Source organism: Schistocerca gregaria, chromosome 2 (genome assembly GCF_023897955.1).
Source record: "Schistocerca gregaria isolate iqSchGreg1 chromosome 2, iqSchGreg1.2, whole genome shotgun sequence".
In the NCBI taxonomy this organism is placed as follows: Eukaryota; Metazoa; Arthropoda; class Insecta; order Orthoptera; family Acrididae; genus Schistocerca; species Schistocerca gregaria.
Genome location: NC_064921.1, coordinates 342,037,864 through 342,057,786, shown reverse-complemented (window position 1 = coordinate 342,057,786; position 19,923 = coordinate 342,037,864). Strand labels below are relative to the sequence as shown.

General features: G+C 39.9%; 1 protein-coding gene across 10 annotated transcripts in view; it reads left to right on the top strand.

Annotated features, from left to right (window-relative positions):
- LOC126337016 (ADP-ribosylation factor-like protein 2-binding protein) overlaps positions 1 to 19,923 on the top strand; it is a 118,913-nt gene that overhangs the window by 76,420 nt on the left and 22,570 nt on the right. For all 10 annotated transcript variants that reach the window (XM_050001277.1, XM_050001283.1, XM_050001275.1 and 7 more), the window contains one exon: positions 4,585 to 4,670. In XM_050001277.1, coding sequence (XP_049857234.1) covers positions 4,585 to 4,670 — 86 coding nt within the window. The remainder of the gene's footprint in view (positions 1 to 4,584; positions 4,671 to 19,923) is intronic.

Sequence of the window (19,923 nt, the reverse complement as noted above, 5' to 3'; positions counted from 1 at the left end):
TTGACAGTGTTGACTGGAATAAACTCTTTGAAGTTCTGAAGGTAGCAAAGATGATACAGGGAGGAAATGTTTATTTACAACTTGTACAGAAACCAGATTGAAAAGGATATGAAAGGGAAGCAGTAGTTGAGAAGTGAATTTGACAGGGTTGTAGCCCATCCCCAGTGTTACGCAGTCTGTGCATTGAGCAATCTATGAAGGAAATAAAGGATAAATTCGGAAAGTGAATTAAAGTTCAAAGAGAAGAAATAAAAACATTAAAGTTTGCCAGTGACACTTTAGTCAGAGATGGTGTAGTGATGCTTGGTCAAGTGTAAATGTGACTGCGAGTCTTCTTTAGCATTAGACCGTTTGAACTTACTTGTTCTAGCAACGACAAATACTTGAATGTCTTCTCTGATCTTCAGAGGGTTCCTAGAATAAAACAGTAACACCGACCAACGTACAATATATTTATTACACATATGCTCTTGCGTACTTCTCTTTAAATAAGCAGCTGTCACCATTACTTCTGTCTGATCATTCAAGTATTAACAAATACATTCTATGACATGTTTAAAACATGACTGCTTCCAAAGCAAGTAACAAACTAGTCAGTTTTTGTTCTGTAAAATTTCGGGAAAACGCCCAGATGTCTGTAACTTGCTGGTACAATATTTCGATGCAAAGTCTTCCGGTCATCTTCAGGTGTAAATGCAAGCAGTACACAGAGATCCCCTATTTAAGATCCTTGTAGCATATGCATGGTGTCTCGGGTCGAATTGCACATGCTTTGCTTGAGTGCATGTGCTTCTGCTGTAAGTCTGTGCACTGCTCTGCATGGGCTCCTTTGTCAAAGCTTGCCTCTTTGATAAGAAAATGATTGTCTTTGCACAGTATGATCTCAGGATGACGCCCATTATGCAGAGCATAAAGTTTTTCTATAATTGGGTCCCATACAGATTTTAACTGGTAACTTTCATCTTGATTCAGACTGTTATATTTCCACTGATTCATTGATAATTGTGTGCCAAAATTTTGATGTACAGGCCACATTTTTTTTTTCTTTTACTGTAGTCCTCTTGTGGCAGGAGGACAGTAGCATTACCTTTATCCAACATACGTACTACCACATCCATGTCTGCTCCTAAGTTATGGAGGGCTGCCCTCTACAAATGTGAGATGTTGCTCCTCGATGGTGTGGTTCTGATTAGCACACACAAGACTCCTGACAAATTTCTTCTACTGCATCTATTGTAAGACATTGCAAAGCTTCTTGAATGGAATTGACAAAATTTACTAGTGGTGGTGAATCTGGTGTAGGAGCAAAATTGAGACCTCTTGCCAATGCAGACTCATGTGTAGGTTTCCCCTTCAAGTTGATTTTGGACTGTCAAGTAGGCACTTGTTGTGGTACCCTTGTCAAAATTCAGTAAAAATTTGCAGGTGAATACTGATGAGCAGTATACTCTGCTCCCCTATTTAAGATCCTGTTGGTACATGCGTGGTGTTCTAGTTGGTATTGTGCGTGTGTTGCTTGAGCACACGTGCTTCTGCTGTAAATCTGTGCACTGTCCTACATGCCTCTTGTGGTGAAAGCTCACTTCTGGAATATCAAAACAGTTGCTGTCGCATGGTAAGAACGCAAGACAACTTTGATTACACGAATTTTTTCTGTAGTCGTGTCCCATGAAAAATTTAACTCGAAACTACCGTCTCTACTCGTAATGAATTCAGTCAGTCATGCTTTCACTGATTAACTGATGATTTAGCTCCAGAAGTTTGAGATATGTGCCACAATTTTTGATTCATTGTATTTCATTGAATTATCAGTGGAAATTCAGTGTTCTGTGAAAGACGACTTAGAGCTGCGCAAAGCGGGTGTTTACAGAAGTCCGTATGAATGCAGCAAATCTTATACATGGCAAACAATGCATACTGTGAAGGATCGTACAATAAAACATCAGTGGCATACTCACCTTCACCAAACAAATAAGATGACTATCCCTGAAACTGTATTTCCACTGGTCATTTGATGAAATATAATAATAAAAAAACATTGTGGCCCATATGTCAAACTTTTGGAGCTCAATCATCAATGAATCAGGGGGGGAAATATGACTATCTGAATCCCTTATGAATTGAGACAGTGGTTTCCATTTAAATTCTGCATGGAACCCAATTATAGAAAAACTTCCTGCTCTGCCTTACCGACTGAAGACAATCGTTTTGATATTGAAGATTCAAGCTGACACCACGGAGGGCATGCAGAGCAGTGCACAGACTTACACCAGAAGCACATGGGCTTAAGCAATGCATGCACAGTGCCAACTAGGGCATCACGCATGTGCTGGTGGGACCTTAAATAGTAGAGTTCAGTGTATGGCTCGTCAATATTCGCCTGAAGATGGCAACAGGCTCTGTGGTGAAAGATCATACCACGAAGCTACAGACGTACAGTAGTTATGCTGAAATTCTGTAGAGCCATCTGTACACTGGGAAAGTTTTAAATTTCACACAGTCATTTCTTTTCTTATCCATCCTCTTGATATTATTGCTTATACATACTCCAACCCAAGAACACTGTAATCTATTGCTCGAACAATTCACACAATTTGAAGACAAGGTACAATACAATTAGCAGTACACAAGCAGCCGATGGTGCCTTGTGCTTTGGCCTATATGTTCATTAGTCCCAAGCACAAATTTCATGCATAAACAATGAAACAATGCCCTCCTCTTCCTCTGCGAAGAAGTGAGCACTGTGCTTATGTCCATTTCTTCTGTGGTCTTTGCAAGTTGTTGAGTCATGCAACGTGCTGCCACCAGTGTGTAAGGCCAGAAGTGGCGTGATTGTGAACAGGTGCGGCACCTGCTGCCCCTCCCCTCCCTTTGTGAGAGGTGAGAGACCATACGGTAAGACAGGCAACGCTAGCATAGATGCGCTTCCATGTCTGAGTCCAGCCACAGGAAAGGAAGTTGCAGCAAAGGCAGTGGAACAGGTAGCACCAGCTGGTGATGGAGGCAGCAGTGGCAAAGGTGTTAGCTACAACAGTGCAGGAGTGGGGGTCTTACTGTAGCTCCCAACAACTGAAGGGGCCACCCACAGCAGAGGGGACCATCGTGAAATAGTTAGCAGCAACATGTTAAGTGGTGTGATTAAACATGCTTTGCTTCAGTGTCCACGGGAAGAATACCTAATTTCCTTATTTGATCTTCCAATTGTTCCAGATAATATGTTCTTTCATGCTTCTGTTTCAATAAGCAGCTGTCACAAATATTTCTTTCTTCTCCTTTAATTAATTGTGGTGACCTCTTTCGAATGTCTAAAGGGATAGATGATACATGAAAATATTGTTTGTGAATTTAGAAACTGCTGCATGTTTTCTTTTATGAGAAAGTGGAAAATTGCAGTGCCTTTGTACCAAATTAACAGTGAGGATTTGTGAGCATACCTCTTATGGCAGTGATTGTTGGTCAGATGTTGAATTCAAATAAATTTTCAATGTCTTTGGGAAGGTTGTAATTGCAGGTCTGAGAAAAGTTGAGTTCCAGATTCTCCAGTGTCATTTTACGGATGTTCTTCTTGTATGGGGTGCACTCATGTGATCAATAATTACAATTCTCCTACACATATTAATAAAACATAATAAAACACAATAGAATACTCCAGCAGAACTTTTGCACCGTGCATTCCATATTATGACATTGACATTATACTGAATTGACATTCCATGTGTCGAGTTGCTGCAGAGGTGTCATAACACGGACATTGGGCAGTGTTCTGATGATGATGTCAGCTATGAAATAACACCTGCAGTAAGTGCTAAAGGTGTGTGCTTCAGGTTGTAATAAAATAAAAGCAACCTGAAGAAGAAAGTAAATACACACACAAACAGGAAACAACAAACAGCAGGACAAATAGTGAAGAAGCCATTTGAAAGAAATGGCTGTAGCACCAGATAATTAAGAAAAGCAGAAAACATTGTCAGATTTGAATAAGCAAAGGTAACAAGGCTATCACTATTTCTGAGAAATGCAAAAAGACTGTAGTGAAAAATGTTCATAAATAGTGTCAATAATATGCTTTAAGTTTGCTTTTGATGATTAAAAAAATAAGTGAAATAAATGGATAAATATTAGAAACTTTGAAAGTAGGTCACATTCCAGGATAGACATACAATATTTGTCTATCAAAAGCATTAATCTACTAATAGTATTAGAATTCTGACATAAGGCATTGATCAAAATGTGTATATGCCATATAAATGAATGGAAAAAATATAGGTCCTGTTTTAACCAGGTGGATTTTTAAGTCAAATCTCTTTAGTGGCCAAATGATCCCTTCCTGTAGTTCTGGTGTTTACTGCTCTCCCCCTCCCCCACCCCGACCACCAGACTGCGCGCGACCCCCCTCCTCCTTCTACAAATGTGAAGCAAATCTGATTATGGAATGAGTGGCATAACCCGGGGAAAATTTATTGGTGTTGTGTATAATGTATTTATTTGATAATGCCATATCATTATTATTTGTGGCAGTACAAATTATGTTCAGAAGTGTTATTCATGTTCCCAGTTTAAAATATATATTTTTTGTTTGTACAGGGAGACTTGATTGAAAATCATATCGAGAACTATTTGGCAAACAGGATACCACATTTTTCCATGCAAAATTTTATTGAAGAGTTGCAGTAAGTAGCTCTCAATTTTTTAAAGAGATATTTTGAAAAACTAAAAGCAAATGATTACTGTAGTAAAATAGATTGTTATTTAATTCGTATTCTTGCCATTTAAGTAATGGCTGCAGTCACTTTATGCAGGAGTGCACTTTGAATGATCCTGTTCCTGTCAGATAATAATAGTAATAATAATACTCATCATATAGTAAAGATGCTGAGTCGCAGGTGGGCACATCAAAAAAAGATTGTCACAGATAAGCTTTTGGTCAGCAAGGCCTTAGTCAAAAGTGGACGACATGTGTGTGCCCCCCCCCCCCCCCTCCCCCCCCCTCTCTCTCTCTCTCTCTCTCTCTCTCTCTCTCTCTCTCTCTCTCTCTCTCTCTCTCTCTCTCTATCTATCTATCTATCTCAGCTAACGCCCCCCCCCCCCCCCCCCCACACACACACATTCATGCAAACACAGAGTCATGTATGAGCGAGTTGTGTGTGTGTATGTGTGTGGGTGTGTCATCTATTTTTGAAGGCCTTGCTGACCGAAAGCTTACTTGTGACAGTCTTTTTGTTGTACCTGTCTGTGACTCAGCATTTTCGCTGTATGGTGAGTAGCAACTTTCCTTTTCATAACATTGGTACATTCTATCCTGGATTTTCCATTGTTTCAAATAATAATAATAATAATAATAATAATAATAATGTAACTCTTTCGATGTCCCCATCTTGTATTATGAGAAAAAGGTTTTTGGGCAAATAACCAATTTTTTGTGACACGCATGTACAGTGCTTTGACTCCGAAGTTTTCATAATCAAGTACTTGATAAGCTAAAGCAAAGAGGGTGTAATGCTCTCCCTGTACACTTGAAAACAGTATTCCACAGCAGTGGGTATATTGATCAACAGATTCAGCACTGGCTCTGACCTGTACCAGTGGGCTTTTGGAACACAACCTAAGATGAGGCAGAGAAACAGTAGTGTCCTGTGGACAGCAGGAAAGAACTAACAGTCAATTTGACCACACTTTATTATAATTAAAGAAAAACATCTTCTTGACTTACACTAAGTTTTAAACACAAGAACAACAAGAAAAACCCACAACTCTTGTGGTGGCAAACCAGATAAGGAAACAAGACAGTGGAAGAAAATACTGACCAAAACCTACTCTACCAATTACAAAATACAACGTGCTACTAGAAAATAAAATAGGGGTAAGGCAGGAGTAGGTTTAATAACAGATAAAAAAATAGGAGTTCGGGTAAGCTACTACAAACAACATAGTGAACAAATGATTGTGGCCAAGATAGACACGAAGCCCATGCCTATTACACTAATACAAGTTTATACACAAACTAGCTCTGCAGATGACGAAGAAATTGAAGAAATGTATGATGAGATAAAAGAAATTATTCAGATAGTGAAGGGAGACGATAAAATTAATAGCAATGGGTGACTGGAATTCAATAGTAGGAAAAGGAAGAGAAGGAAAAGTAGTAGGTGAATATGGATTGGGGGGTAAAAAATGAAAGAGGAAGCCGCTTGGTAGAATTCTGCACAGAGCATAACTTAATCATAGCTAACACTTGGTTCAAGAATCATAAAAGAAGGTTGTATAAATGGAAGAAGCCTGGAGATACTGACAGGTTTAAGATATATTATATAATGGTAAGACAGAGATTTAGGAACCAGGTTTTAAATTGTAAAACATTTCCAGGGGCAGATGTGGACTCAGACCACAATCTATTGGTTATGAACTGTAGATTAAAACTGAAGACACTGCAAAAAGGTGGGAATTTAAGGAGATGGGATCTGGATAAACTGACAGAACCAGAGGCTGTAGAGGTTGTCTTCAGGGAGAACATTAGGGAACGATTGACAGGAAGAGGGGAAAGAAATACAGTAGAAGAAGAATGGGTGGTAGCTTTGAGAGATGAAATAGTGAAGGTAGCAGAGAATCAAGGAGGTAAAAAGATGAAGGCTAATAGAAACCCTTGGGTAACAGAAGAGATATTGAATTTAATTGATGAAAGGAGAAAATATACATGAATCAGGTAAAAAGGAATACAAATGTCTCAAAAATGAGATCGAAAGGAAGTGCAAAATGGCTAAGCAGGCATGGCTAGAGGACAAATGTAAGGATGTAGAGACTTATCTCACTAGGGGTAAGATAGATACTGCCTACAGGAAAATTAAAGAGACCTTTGGCGAAAAGAGAACCACTTGTATGAATATCAAGAGCTCAGATGGAAACCCAGTTCTAAGCAAAGAAGGGAAAGCAGAAAGGTGGAAGGAGTATATAGAGGGTCTATACTAGGGTGATGTACTTGAGGGCAATATAATGGAAATGGAGGAGGATGTAGATGAAGATGAAATGGGAGATACGACACTGCGTGAAGAGTTTGACAGAGCACTGGAAGACTTAAATCGAAACAAGGCACCGGGGAGTAGACAACATTTCATTATAACTACTGACAGCCTTTGGAGAACCAGTCATGACAAAACTCTACCATCTGGTGAGCAAAATGTATGAGACAGGTGAAATACCCTCAGACTTCAAGAAGAATATAATAATTCCAATCCCAAAGAAAGCAGGTGTTGACAGATGTCAAAATTACCGAACAATAAGTTTAATAAGCCATAGCTGCAAAATACTAACACGAATTTTTTACAGACGAATGGAAAAACTAGTAGAAGCCAACCTCGGGGAAGATCAGTTTGGATTCCGTAGAAATATGGGAACACGTGAGGCAATACTGACCCTATGACTTATCTTAGAAGCTATATTAAGAAAAGGCAAACCTACGTTTCTAGCATATGTAGACTTAGAGAAAGCGTTTGACAATGTTGCCTGGAATATTCTCTTTCAAATTGTGAAGGTGGCAGGGGTAAAATACAAGGAGCGAAAAGCTCTTTCCAATTTGTACAGAAACTAGATGGCAGTTTTAAGAGTCGGGGGGCATGAAAGGGAAGCAGCGGTTGGGAAGGGAGTGAGATAGGGTTGTAGCCTCTCCCCAATGTTATTCAATCTGTATATTGAGCAAGCAGTAAAGGAAACAAAAGAAAAATTCGTAGTAGGTATTTAAATCCATGGAGAGGAAATAAAAACTTTAAGGTTCGCCGATGACGACGTAATTTTGTAAGAGACAGCAAAGGACTTAGAAGAGCAGTTGAACAGAATGGATAGTGTCTTAAAAGTAGAATGTAAGATGAACATCAACAAAAGCAAAACGAGGATAATGGAATGTAGTCAAATTAAGTCGGGTGATGCTGAGGGAATTAGATTATGAAATGAGACACTTAAAGTAGTAAAGGTGTTTGCTATTTGGGGAGCAAAATAGCAGATGATTGTCAAAGTAGAGAGGATATAAAATGTAGACTGGTAATGGTGAGGAAAGTGTTTCTGAAGAAGAGAAATTTGTTAACATCGAGTATAGATTTAAGTGTCATGAAGTCGTTTCTGAAAGTATGTGTATGGAGTGTAGCAATGTATGGAAGTGAAACAAGGACAATAAATAGTTTAGACAAGAAGAGAATAGAAGCTTTCGAAATGTGGAGCTACAGAAGAATGCTGAAGATTAAATGGGCAGATCACATAATTAATGAAGAAGTATTGAATAGGATTGGGGAGAAGAGGAGTTTGTGGCACAACTTGACTAGAAGAAGGGACCGGTTGGTAGGACATGTTCTGAGGCATCAAGGGATCACCAATTTAGTATTGGAGGGCAGCGTGGAGGTTAAAAATCGTAGAGGGAGACTGAGAGATGAATACACTAAGCAGATTCAGAAGGATGTAGGCCGCAGTACGTACTAGGAGATGAAGAAGCTTGCACAGGATAGAGTAGCATGTAGAGCTGCATCAAACCAGTCTCAGGACTGAACACTACAACAACACAACTACAGTGCTACGGTGAGTGTGTACAATGCTAGGGCTGGCACCCTTTCAGCACAGTGGAACATAGATGATATTCTCCACCCCATTTTGTTGTCCTTCACGGCAAGCCATCCTGGGCTTACATTTCAATAAGATAATGCCTGCTGGCACACAGCAAGAGTTTCTACTGCTTTTCTTGGTGCTTGCCAAACCCTACCTTGGCCAGCAAGATCACCAGATCTCTCCTCAGTTGAGAATGTTTGGAGCATTATGGGTAGGGCCCCTGAACCATCTTGGAATTTTGATGGTCTAATGCACTAGTTGTACAGAATTTGGCTCAACGTGCCTCAGGAGGACATCCAACAACTCTGTCAATTAATGACAAGCCGAATAATTGCTTGCGTAAGTATCAGAGATGGACCAACACATTACTGACTTGCTCAGTTTGCAAAGCTCTTTCTCTTGAATAAATCATCCAATTTTTTCTGAAACTGTAATAATTTGTTTGTTTGATGATTCCTGTCCCATTCAGATAATTCCTTTGCAGTGCATCCTTTTCTTATTTCTAGCAATCTTTTTCATTGTGCCTGTCTGTGACTAAGTGGCTCCTCTATGCAGTGAGTAGCAATTTATTCTTTCCATATTATTATTCCACCTTGGACTTTTCATTGTTTGATTTTGCCTGATGGCTTCCCTTCCATCCCTCAACCCAGTGTTGTTTCCCTTTGTTGTAATCCTCTAGCACATTACAATGCTCAAGGTCCATTCTTTTCTTTGTGTACTTCCTATGTCATCTGCTGAACTGAACAAACTCTGACTTATGAACATGCTCTGAATGTTTCTTCTGTGCACAACACACAGCTATGCATCTGTGCAGATTGCAGGTGCAGTGTCTTGTGTCTGACATTCTTCCCACCAGTATAATTATTCATGGATCTTCAAATTAATTACGCTACATCCCTTCACCCTTGCATATTTTTGCATATTTTTTACATGATGTAATGAACTCACATAATCCAACTACACCTGCTCCCTCTCCCTACACACCTATACACCCATCCACACCTGTACACCCATGCACCTGCCCCCTCCCCCCCTCCCCGCTCAATATTACCAACTTGTTTTACTTATTTTTTCACTTCGATCTCATCCTGCTTTCAAGTTGATTTTATTTCATTATCATTTTTCTCTGTAGGTCATACTTATTTTGTGTTTTATAATTTTTTACTATACATAATCCATTTTGTCATTTTGCGCTTTTTCTCATGTGTATTTACTTAATTTTATGTATCTTTTACTTTTTTCACTTGCACTATGGACTCCTGCTCCATCGATCTGTGCCAATACAGATAAATTTCCTTATCGCAGGCGATAACCCAGTACTGTTCCTTCATTGAGCCTAGCTCACAAAACCCTTTTGAATGGTCTGAACATCAAATTACTCATTTCCAGATGCAACTCCTCCTTCCACAAAAACCTTTATCTATTCAATTTCTGTTAGTTCATAGCGCTCACCAGTCTAGGCCTGCAAAACCATATCAATCAGGTCTAAACCTCCTAGCACTAGAACTAGAGCTGCATGTACAAAGAACCAAATGAAACTGTGCAATCTGCTCATGTCAGACTCCTGTTTTGGACAATCACTGTCTGCCACCACAAGAACCACCATCAAACTTTTCTGGTTCCGTCATAGCTGCCAAACTCTAACTTGCAGACCTACCAAGTTTATCACATCCTCAGAAATTCCACCTTACACCATCCAGAGCTTAAACAGTCCTGCAACACAGGCAAGAACCTGTCCTCCAAAAGCCTCAGTCGTACAAAGTATCAGTCCTTTCCAAAGGCCCTACCTTTCATCCCACTCCCAAATTCTGTCATAGACCTTCTGACCTTCTCCCAGTCCCTACAGTGGAAACACTTTTTTGGCACTAAGTATACCAATCAGACTCAATTCAAAACCAATATTGAACCCTGCCTGACCCCAAATCTCTCAACATGGAAACCACTCTTATATCACCAGAAATAACCACAGCCCACCATTTAAAACCTGATCCTATTCCCAGTCCTAACTGCCTACAGCTGCGGTTAAGAACTGCAGGGATTACCTGCCAGAGGGACTCCACCAGCTGCCAAATATGTCCATCTACAAGCCCTGCTACAGTGACTCCATTCCAGAAATTCAGCAGTGTCTCCAGTCCTTCCTTAAATCCTTAGGTAATCTCAGAACCACTCCTCTCAATCTCTGTCTCTCCTCTACTGTGCTCCGGCAGTGAGTGCTCTGCCTATTACCCGTAACCTACCCTCCTGTATGAAAGATAGCAGCCTTGTCACCACCAGTTCTCCAGTGTTCCTCCTCCTCCTTTCCAGCACAACAACCTCTTGATTACTTTCAATGCCACACACCTCTACATTAACATTGCCAATGCCAATGGCCTTGCTGTTAATGGGCACTACTTGTCCCAACTGACTGCAAACCAACCACCTCCTTTGTGACCACAGTCATTAATTATGTTGTCACTGGTAACTACTTCTCACCTTTGAAGGCATCACCTCCAAAAAAATCCATGGTACAGGAATGGGTTCCTGTATTGCGCCATCCTATGCTAACCTATTCATGGGCCATCTAAAGGAATCTCTAACCACCCAGAGACCTAAATCTCAGAACCCCAAAGCCCATCACTCCACTCAGATATTCTTTGATGACATCTTCATGCTCTAGACTCGAGGTGAGGATGCCCTATCTACATTTCTCCAGAATCTCAACATCATAACTCCCATTGGTCTCACCTGATCCTCCTCAGCTCAACAGGCAACCTTCCTTGATGTTGGCCTCCCCCTCAAGGATGGCCACATCAGTTCCTCCATCTACATCAAACCTACCAAACACCTAAAAAACCTCTACTTTGACAACTGCCACCCATTCCACTCCCAACTCCCTTCCATATAGCTTAGGCACGGTGGTTGTTGCATCTGTAGTGATGAGGCATCAAAATATGCCAACAGTCTCACTGAGCCCTTCACAGACTGACATTATCCTCCCCACCTTATCTACAAATAGATCTCTCATTCCATGTCTCGCCATTCACAGGCCATCCCCTACATATTCCCAGTCCAGCCAGAAAAGAGCACTCCTCACTTGACTCAGTACTACCCAGGACAGGAGCAAGTCAATCACATTATCCTCCAGGGTTTTTACTATCTCTTATCCTGCCCTAAAATGAGGATACCCTCCCACAGTGGTATTTCACCATCCACTCAACCTACGTAATATTCTTGCCTGTCCGTATTCCAGTCCATGTCCCAGTCTCTTGCCTCAAGGCTTGTATCCCTGTAATAGACCCAGATGCAAGACCTATCCCATACATCCTCTCACTACCATCTACTCCAGTTCTGTCACTGACATCTTCTACCCCATCAAAGGCAGGGCCCCCTGTGAAAGTAGCCAAGTGAAATACAAAGTTAGCTGCATCTACTGTGCTGCATTCTACATCGGAAAGGCAAATAATAAGCTGGTTCTCCTCATGAATAGCCACTGCCATATGGAGGCCAAGAGACAACTGCACATGTTGCCCAATGCGGTACGCTTAACTTTAACTAATGCTGCACAGCGTTTGCCATCTGAATTCTTCGTACCAACAACATTTTTTTTTATGAATAGTGCATGTAACAACTACCTGTACAACATATCCTTCATTCTCATAAACCCCCACCCCTCACCCCCACCCCAGCTTCAACCTTCTGTAGTCCCTGTCTCCCTCTACCCATCTATCCCTTCTTCTTCCACTCCATTACTACATACATCTTCTATCCTACCTATACACCTACACAGTCTTTTCCTCTTCTGAACTTCTCCCTTTCTCTACTCCTCTTCTTTCACTTTTTTACAATTTGTACAGAAACCAGATGGCAGTTACAAGAGCCAAAGGGGCCTGAAAGGGAAGCAGTGATTGGAAAGGGAGTGAGACAGGGTTGTAGCCTAACCCCAATGATATTCAATCTGTATATTGAGCAAGCAGTAAGGGAAACGAAAGAAAAATTTTGATTCGGAATTAAAATCCATGGAGAAGAAATAAAAACTTTGATGTTTGCCAATGACAATGTAAATTCTGTCAGAAACAGCAAAAGACCTGGAAGACCAGTTGAATGGAATGGACAGTCTCTTGAAAGGAGGCTATAAGATGAACGTCAACAAAAGCTAAATGAGAATAATGGAATGCAGTCGAATTAAATCAGGTTATGCTGAGGGAATTAGATTAGGAAATGGGACATGTAATGCAATATATGAGTTTTGCTATTTGTGGAGCAAAATAACTGATGATGGTCGAAGTAGAGAGGATATAAACTGTAGACTGGCAATGGCAAGGAAAGCATTTCTGAAGGAGAGGAATTTATTAACATCGAGTAGAGATCTAAGTGTCAGAAAGTCTTTCCTGAAAGTATTTGTATGTAGTGTAGCCATGTATGGAAGTGAAACATGGACGATAAATAGTTTAGACAAGAAGAGAAGAGAAGCTTTCGGAATGTGGTGGTACAGAAGATTAGATGGGTAGATCACATAACTAATGAGGAGGTACTGAATAGAATTGGGGAGAAGAGGAATTTGTGGTACAATTTGACTAGAAGAAGGGACCGGTTGGTAGGAGATGTCCTGAGGTATCAAGGGATCACCAATTTAATATTTGAGGTTAGGGTGGAAGGTAAAAATCGCAAAGAGGCAAGACATGAATACACTAAGCAGATTCAGAAGGATGAAGGTTGCAGTAGTCACTTGAAGATGAAGAAGCTTGTACAGGGTAGAGTAGCACGGAGAGCTGCATCAAACCAGTCTCTGGACTGTAGACCACAAGAACAACTTTTAACTTTATGAACTTTATAATCCAAGGTGGAAAATGTGCAATGCAGGACTTTGAATATATGCATTTCCAGTAACAGTACTAGGAGTGTTACTTTTGTATTCACATTCAAAGAATTCAGAAACTGCAAATGATTTCTACTGTCTTTCTCCAGAGAGAGGGTGTTCTTTTTGTAAAATCTAGGCCTCTAGTTTGTAAACGCAAGAATACTGCTTGTTGGAACAAGCTTCACTTGGAACTCATTAACTTTTGAACTTGAGTTTTCAGTCAGTTAAACGAATTACTTGGTGTGATACACCCTGTCCCCTTGAGGAATTGCTCTGAGACAGCCAGAGGCTTGAAAAACCTTATGATAGCATGATTCCTTTTTTTTTTTTTTTGTTTTTTGCCTGGGAGAACCATCTGAAAAGACATCCAAATGTTTAATGGTTTTTGGGATGTTGTTTGTGATGAAATCTAATAAGAATGAACAAATCTCATTGGGGGTCTTCTTTGCTGTTCCTTCATGGTAAACATAGGATTTTGTTTCACCAGCTTCTGGTACTGTATATTAAAGACATTCACAGTAAGCTGATGACAGTAGTAGACCACTTGAACTGGTATAGTTGGTAGGCATAGATTCTGTATGAAGTCAAAAGCAATTCCCTACTTTCTCAGTGCATTTCCCCTTAATTTCACTAAGTGAGGAGAACACTTATCTTCCCGTCTCTTGTGCATGACGAGTTATACAGAAGCTACCCATTTCACTGTGTCATTAAGCATTGTATTTATTATTTTAGTTGACAGTTCTTCACATTTACCACATGTCAACCTGTGGTCTTCCATAACAGAGTCAAAATCTCTCCCTGAATATTCTCAGATAGCACTCATATTTCACAGTCATGTTGGGATATTTACCTTGGAACTGTTCATGCATAATTTTTACATGGAGCTGTTTGTGCAAACAATGGCACTCTCAAGAGACATAGTGTTACTTTTTGCAGGTAGGAGTTAATGTGGTCAACAATAGCATTTACCTCTCTACCACTTTTTGCATTGCCTGAACGATTTTTACCGCTTTGATCGGTAGGCAACTTGCCGAGTGTGAGTAGTTTGCTATTCTTTGTAGTCTCATCTTCATTTTGCTCTACCTGCATAGGAATGCTTGCTTACATACTTCCACTTTTGCAGTACTTTAATTCACTGAATACATGAAGTTTTGCTGTCTAGGTTTCTTGTTAGAATTATTTTCTTCTTTTTTCTAACACCTTCCTCCAATGCCTTCAACAGTAATCAGTCCTGGAGATAACAGTCTTGTGCATCCTTTGAGCCCATATCTAAAACATGTGTGAAGATCTCTAGCATGGTGATTTCATTAATTTTCTCAAAGCACCATTGAAAACATCTATGAAGTGCATCTGTAAAGTGAGATAAATATTCATTGTGTACCAGAAATACCAGCAATTTTTTCAATCACTAATTGATGCAAAAAATTTGCTTAACAGTGTATAATGGTTTAGAGGACCTACTTGCAATCATCACCAGTTTTTTTGTTCGGTGCTATTTTCCCACTGACGCTTTTGTACTCCTGCCCTTTAGTGTGCAGCCTTTTAATCTCCTCACATTGATATTCCACATTCCTCACTCCCTTCTTTTGTTTTAATGTTCTACAATCTCGAACTGATTCATCAGAAGACATGTTGCACGATAATAAACTACATATGGTTTACTCTCTTCGCACGCAAAAGAATCAATGCAAGAACTCGTATGTCACTTATTCCACTTCTACTAACATTGCATATTGAAACAACACTTCTCCGGGAGAAGAGATTTTTTCCATGCTCACTGTAAATTTTGTCAGTCCCAAACTCCCATATTGAGTGTGGGACAAGTGCTATTTCTCTTACCAACCGATAGAGCTACCTCCACAGAACAGTGCTGCACCCTTAATTCAAATCTGACAATTTATGGACAAATGTTTCTGAAACCAGCAACTCACATAGAATTTGCGAAGCATGTGTTGTTATTTAGACTCCCCCCCTCCTCCTCTCCCTTATGCAAAAAATGCCTTTGAAACCCATATAAAAATACACTGATTAACCAAAACATTATTACCACCTATTTAATAGCACATTTTTCCACTTTTCAAACACAGTACAACAAAGGATGGATTCTACAAGTCCTTGACAGGATGCATCTGTGGCACAGTGCATGTTTTGTGCAGCTATTTGCCTGGATAATGGTGTGTAAGGACCCAACCATTGACATGATGTAACAAGAAATGCAATTCATTTGACAGGCGACACATTTCTGTTGATCGATGGTGAAAACTCATTGATGCTGTGCTCACTGCAATCGTAACTGATGATGTTGTTGGGTCAACACAGGAGCACATTGTGGTTATGTGATATGGAGCTCCATATTCAACAATAGCCTTTGAATGATGTTCTCCAAAACACTTGTGCCTGCAGCAGCATTGTACTCTTATCATCAGATCTGCCACAGATAACTGCCTATCCTAAATTACACAGTGGGGGATCCTCCAACCTCTACACTTTATAATGATACATGGCTGTCCAATACCATTCAGCTGATTTTATTGTTTCACCATCCTTCAACCACCTCCCATAGGTGTTAACAACAGTAGTACACCAACAGGCGAACAGCTTTGTCTTTTCAGAGACTCTCGTTTCTAGTTGCCAGTGTGCCCATTGTCAAAACTGCTTACATCAGTAGATTTCTGCATCATCTTCACTATAATGACTGCCCGTTTGTCTTTCTTCCATTTACATTCTTTCTGTACTGCATCGCATCCCTACAACACCACCAAGTGGGCATGGGCAGTGGGCCGTTGTCAGTGGTCATAATATTTTGGTTCAACAGTACCTATTATTGTACTATCTATTTAAAGGTTGTATATTGTTCAAGAATTGGGTTATTGACTGAAACAAAATTGGTGTGAGTGTGTGTGTGTGAAATTAATGTTCATTTCAATTAAATGAACCACCAGAATTCAAGTTCATAGTAGCTATCATTTAGAGCTGCCCTTTGATAGACACATGCTTGCTTTCTTTAAAACAATCTGGGTAGAAGGTATGGAAATTCTGGACCTACACAGTTGAGAACGATGGCTATTACCCACACTTTCTTTACCTAGTGAATCAGTAGTGTGCATTGGACCTGCTCCTCATTTGCAGTTGCATTATAAATGAGACTTCAACAGAAACAAGCGTAACATCAGGTGTGTCCCAGGGCAGCGTAATAGGTCTGCTGCTTTTTACAATTTACATAAATGATCTGGTTGATGGTATTGACAGCGGTATTAGACTGTTTGCCAATGTTGTAGTCTACAGGAAAGTAGTATCATATGAAAGTTGTAAACAAATCAATGAGGATTTGCAGAAAATAAATGTGTGGTGTAATGACTGGCAGTTATCTCTCAATATTAGTAAGTGCACCCTACTGCGTATACAAAGTGAAAATCCCCATTAATGTACGAGTACAAAATAAATGTGCAGTCTTTGGAAGTGGTAACATCTGTTAAGTATCTGGGTGTGACTATTTGAAATGATCTCAAATGGAATGATCAGATTACACAAATAACGGGTAAGGCAAACTCTAGATTGCGGTTTATTGGTAGAATCCTGAAGCGATGCAGTCCTTCAACAAAGGAAATTGCTTACAATACTTAAGTTCGTCAAGTCTTAAGAGTATTGTTCGTCTCTATGGGACCATTACCAGTCGGTTCTAATTTAAGAGATTGAGAAGGTCCAAAGAAGAGTGGCAAGATTCGTGACTGGTACATTTAGCCATTGCAAGAGCGTTACAAATCTCATAGAAAGTTTGAAGTGGGACACACTTGCAGATAGATTATGCACTAAACGGAAGGGACTGCTCACTCCCAAATCTGATCTTTGCCTAGGATGTAGAACATGTATTACTATCACCAGTTTTCGTACCGCGCAATGATCACCATTCAAATGTATGGGAAATTAGAGCTTGTACTGAGGCATTCAGACAGTAGTTTTTCCCTTGCATGATCCACGAGTGGAACAGAGCGAGGGAAATATGACTTCGGCGCGAGTAGTGCCCTCCGCCACATGTCACTCGGTGGCTAGTGGAGTATATATGTACATGTAGATGTAGATGAAATGTATGTGACACAAGCCATTACCATTAAAATTACAGTGTGCAGTTATTACATGATCAAACACATTCAATAGGCGTGTCAGCATGATGTTAAAGAGTGCCTGGTATGGATTTTATCACTGTTATTCCATCCCTCAAGTCATTCGTCTCACACCTTTGATTCATACTTTCCATATGATGGAACTTTGCCATTAAATAATCTGGCACTGATAAACAAAAAGCTGAATCAGTGCTCTCAAAATATTATGCAACAAATGAAAATTAATAAAGCCCCCACACCACCGCCCCTAAATCTTATCATTCTCTCTCTGCAAATGGTCGTTTAAGGAAGGTCAACCATTGGAAGACTTTTCCTTCTTTTCGCTGGCAAAAACTGCAAGAAAGTCATATATTTTCGGTTTCTTCTCTTTTCTGTAAGTTAAAATTACATTTGCAATGTGATGAAGGGAAACATAAAGTTTACCCTTGCCCACATGTATACCGGTAGCCAATTAGTATTCTGTCATCTGTAAGTCTGCTTGTGTCTGTGTGTGTGCGGTTGGATGTGTGTGTGTGTGTGTGTGTGTGTGCGCGCGAGTGTATACCTGTCCCTTTTTCCCCCTAAGGTGGGTCTTTCTGCTCCCGGGATTGGAGTGACTCCTTTCCCTCTCCCTTGGAGCCAACATCCTTTCGGTTTTCCTCTCCTTCCCTCTTTCCTGACGAGGCTGCCACCGGTTGCGAGGGCTCGAGTTTTGTGTGTATGTTGGTGTTTGTTTGTGTGTCTATCGACCTGCCAGCGCTTTTGTTTGGTGGGTTGCATCATCTTTGTTTTTGAATGTATATTTCCCACATGAAGTGTTTCCTTCCACATGGGAAAAATATATTAAAAACAAAGATTCCAAGACTTACCAAGCGGGAAAGCGCCGGTAGACAGGCACAATAAAATAACACACAAACACACACACAAAATTTCAAGCTTTCGTAACCAGCGGTTGCTTTGTCAGGAAAGAGGGAAGGAAAATGAAAGATGAAAGGATGTGGGTTTTAAGGGAGAGGGTAAGGAGTCATTCCAATCCCGGGAGCGGAAAGACTTACCTTAGGGGGAAAAAAGGATAGGTGCGTGCACACACACACGCGCACACACACACACACACACACACACACACATCCATACACACACATCCATACATATACAGACACAAGCAGAATGCTAGCATTCAAGACCTTTTGTTTAACCCATCCAGTACCTCACAGAGAAAAGAGAATGTAACATTTTCAGTTGTTAAACGACTTCTAAAGCCGAACTGTAAATTTAATAGCCAATTATGTAGTTTAAAATGATATATTATTGTTACATACATATCCTTTTCAATAACTTTAGCAAACACTGGTGGCATAGAAATAGGTCTAAAATTGTCTTCATTATCCTTTTCTGTAAAGCAGCTTTACTACTGAATACTTTAATCGTTCAGGAAACTGACCATTCCTAAAGGAAAAACTGCAAATATGGCTAAATACAGGGCTACATGTGTGGCACAGTACTTCAGTATTCTGCTATGACTTTATATTGTTGTGCTGCTGACCAGATAACATTTTTAAGCACCTTACAATACTGTTCGTAATGAGCTACTGTAGCTTGATTGTAAGTAGTACTAATATTCACTAGTCAGCCACTCAGGCTGCCTATTATTGCTAGTACCCCATTTAGAACATTCTAATGGAGCATGAGAAATGTGTTAAGGAAAGCATTATATTTATCATCTATGTTATTGGCACTATAAACATCCTGCCACTCTTGTTCCTTGACAAGGTATAAAAAACTCTCTATTGCTGTTGGATTAACTTTCGTACATAGTTTGTAATTATATGTGACACTTGTTTGAGTACAAAAGACTTTTAGTGTTAAAATTTGTGCATCATGGTCTGAAAGGCCATTCAACCTTTTTCTAACTGAATGCCCATCTAGTAATGAAGAATGAATAAAAATATTTTCTATGGCTGTGCTACTGTTTCCCTGCAACCTAATTGGAAAAAAACACAGTCTGCATCAGATCATATGAATTTAAGAGATCTACCAACATCCTTTTTCTTCCACCATCATATACAAAATTTATATGGAAGTCACCACACTTCAGTCTAAAAAAGGGTCAGCTCTAACACCAACTACCACAGGAATTTTTCCGTGAGTGATCCCACTACACTGTTACCTGTAAGCTTTGCCACCCTCCCCTCCCCATACCTATCCTACCAATCTATGAAGTACCCCTTATCTATGAAAACACCACAACTCTTTGCAATAGATAATGTTAACTTTTTTAGCCAGATTATGAGATACTTTACGTCAGTAAAACAGTTTTTAAGTTTGTTCTTCTAGATGTGATTATAATTGTTCCATATTATGTATTTAGGTGTGATTAACTGATTCATATATATTATCTGGATT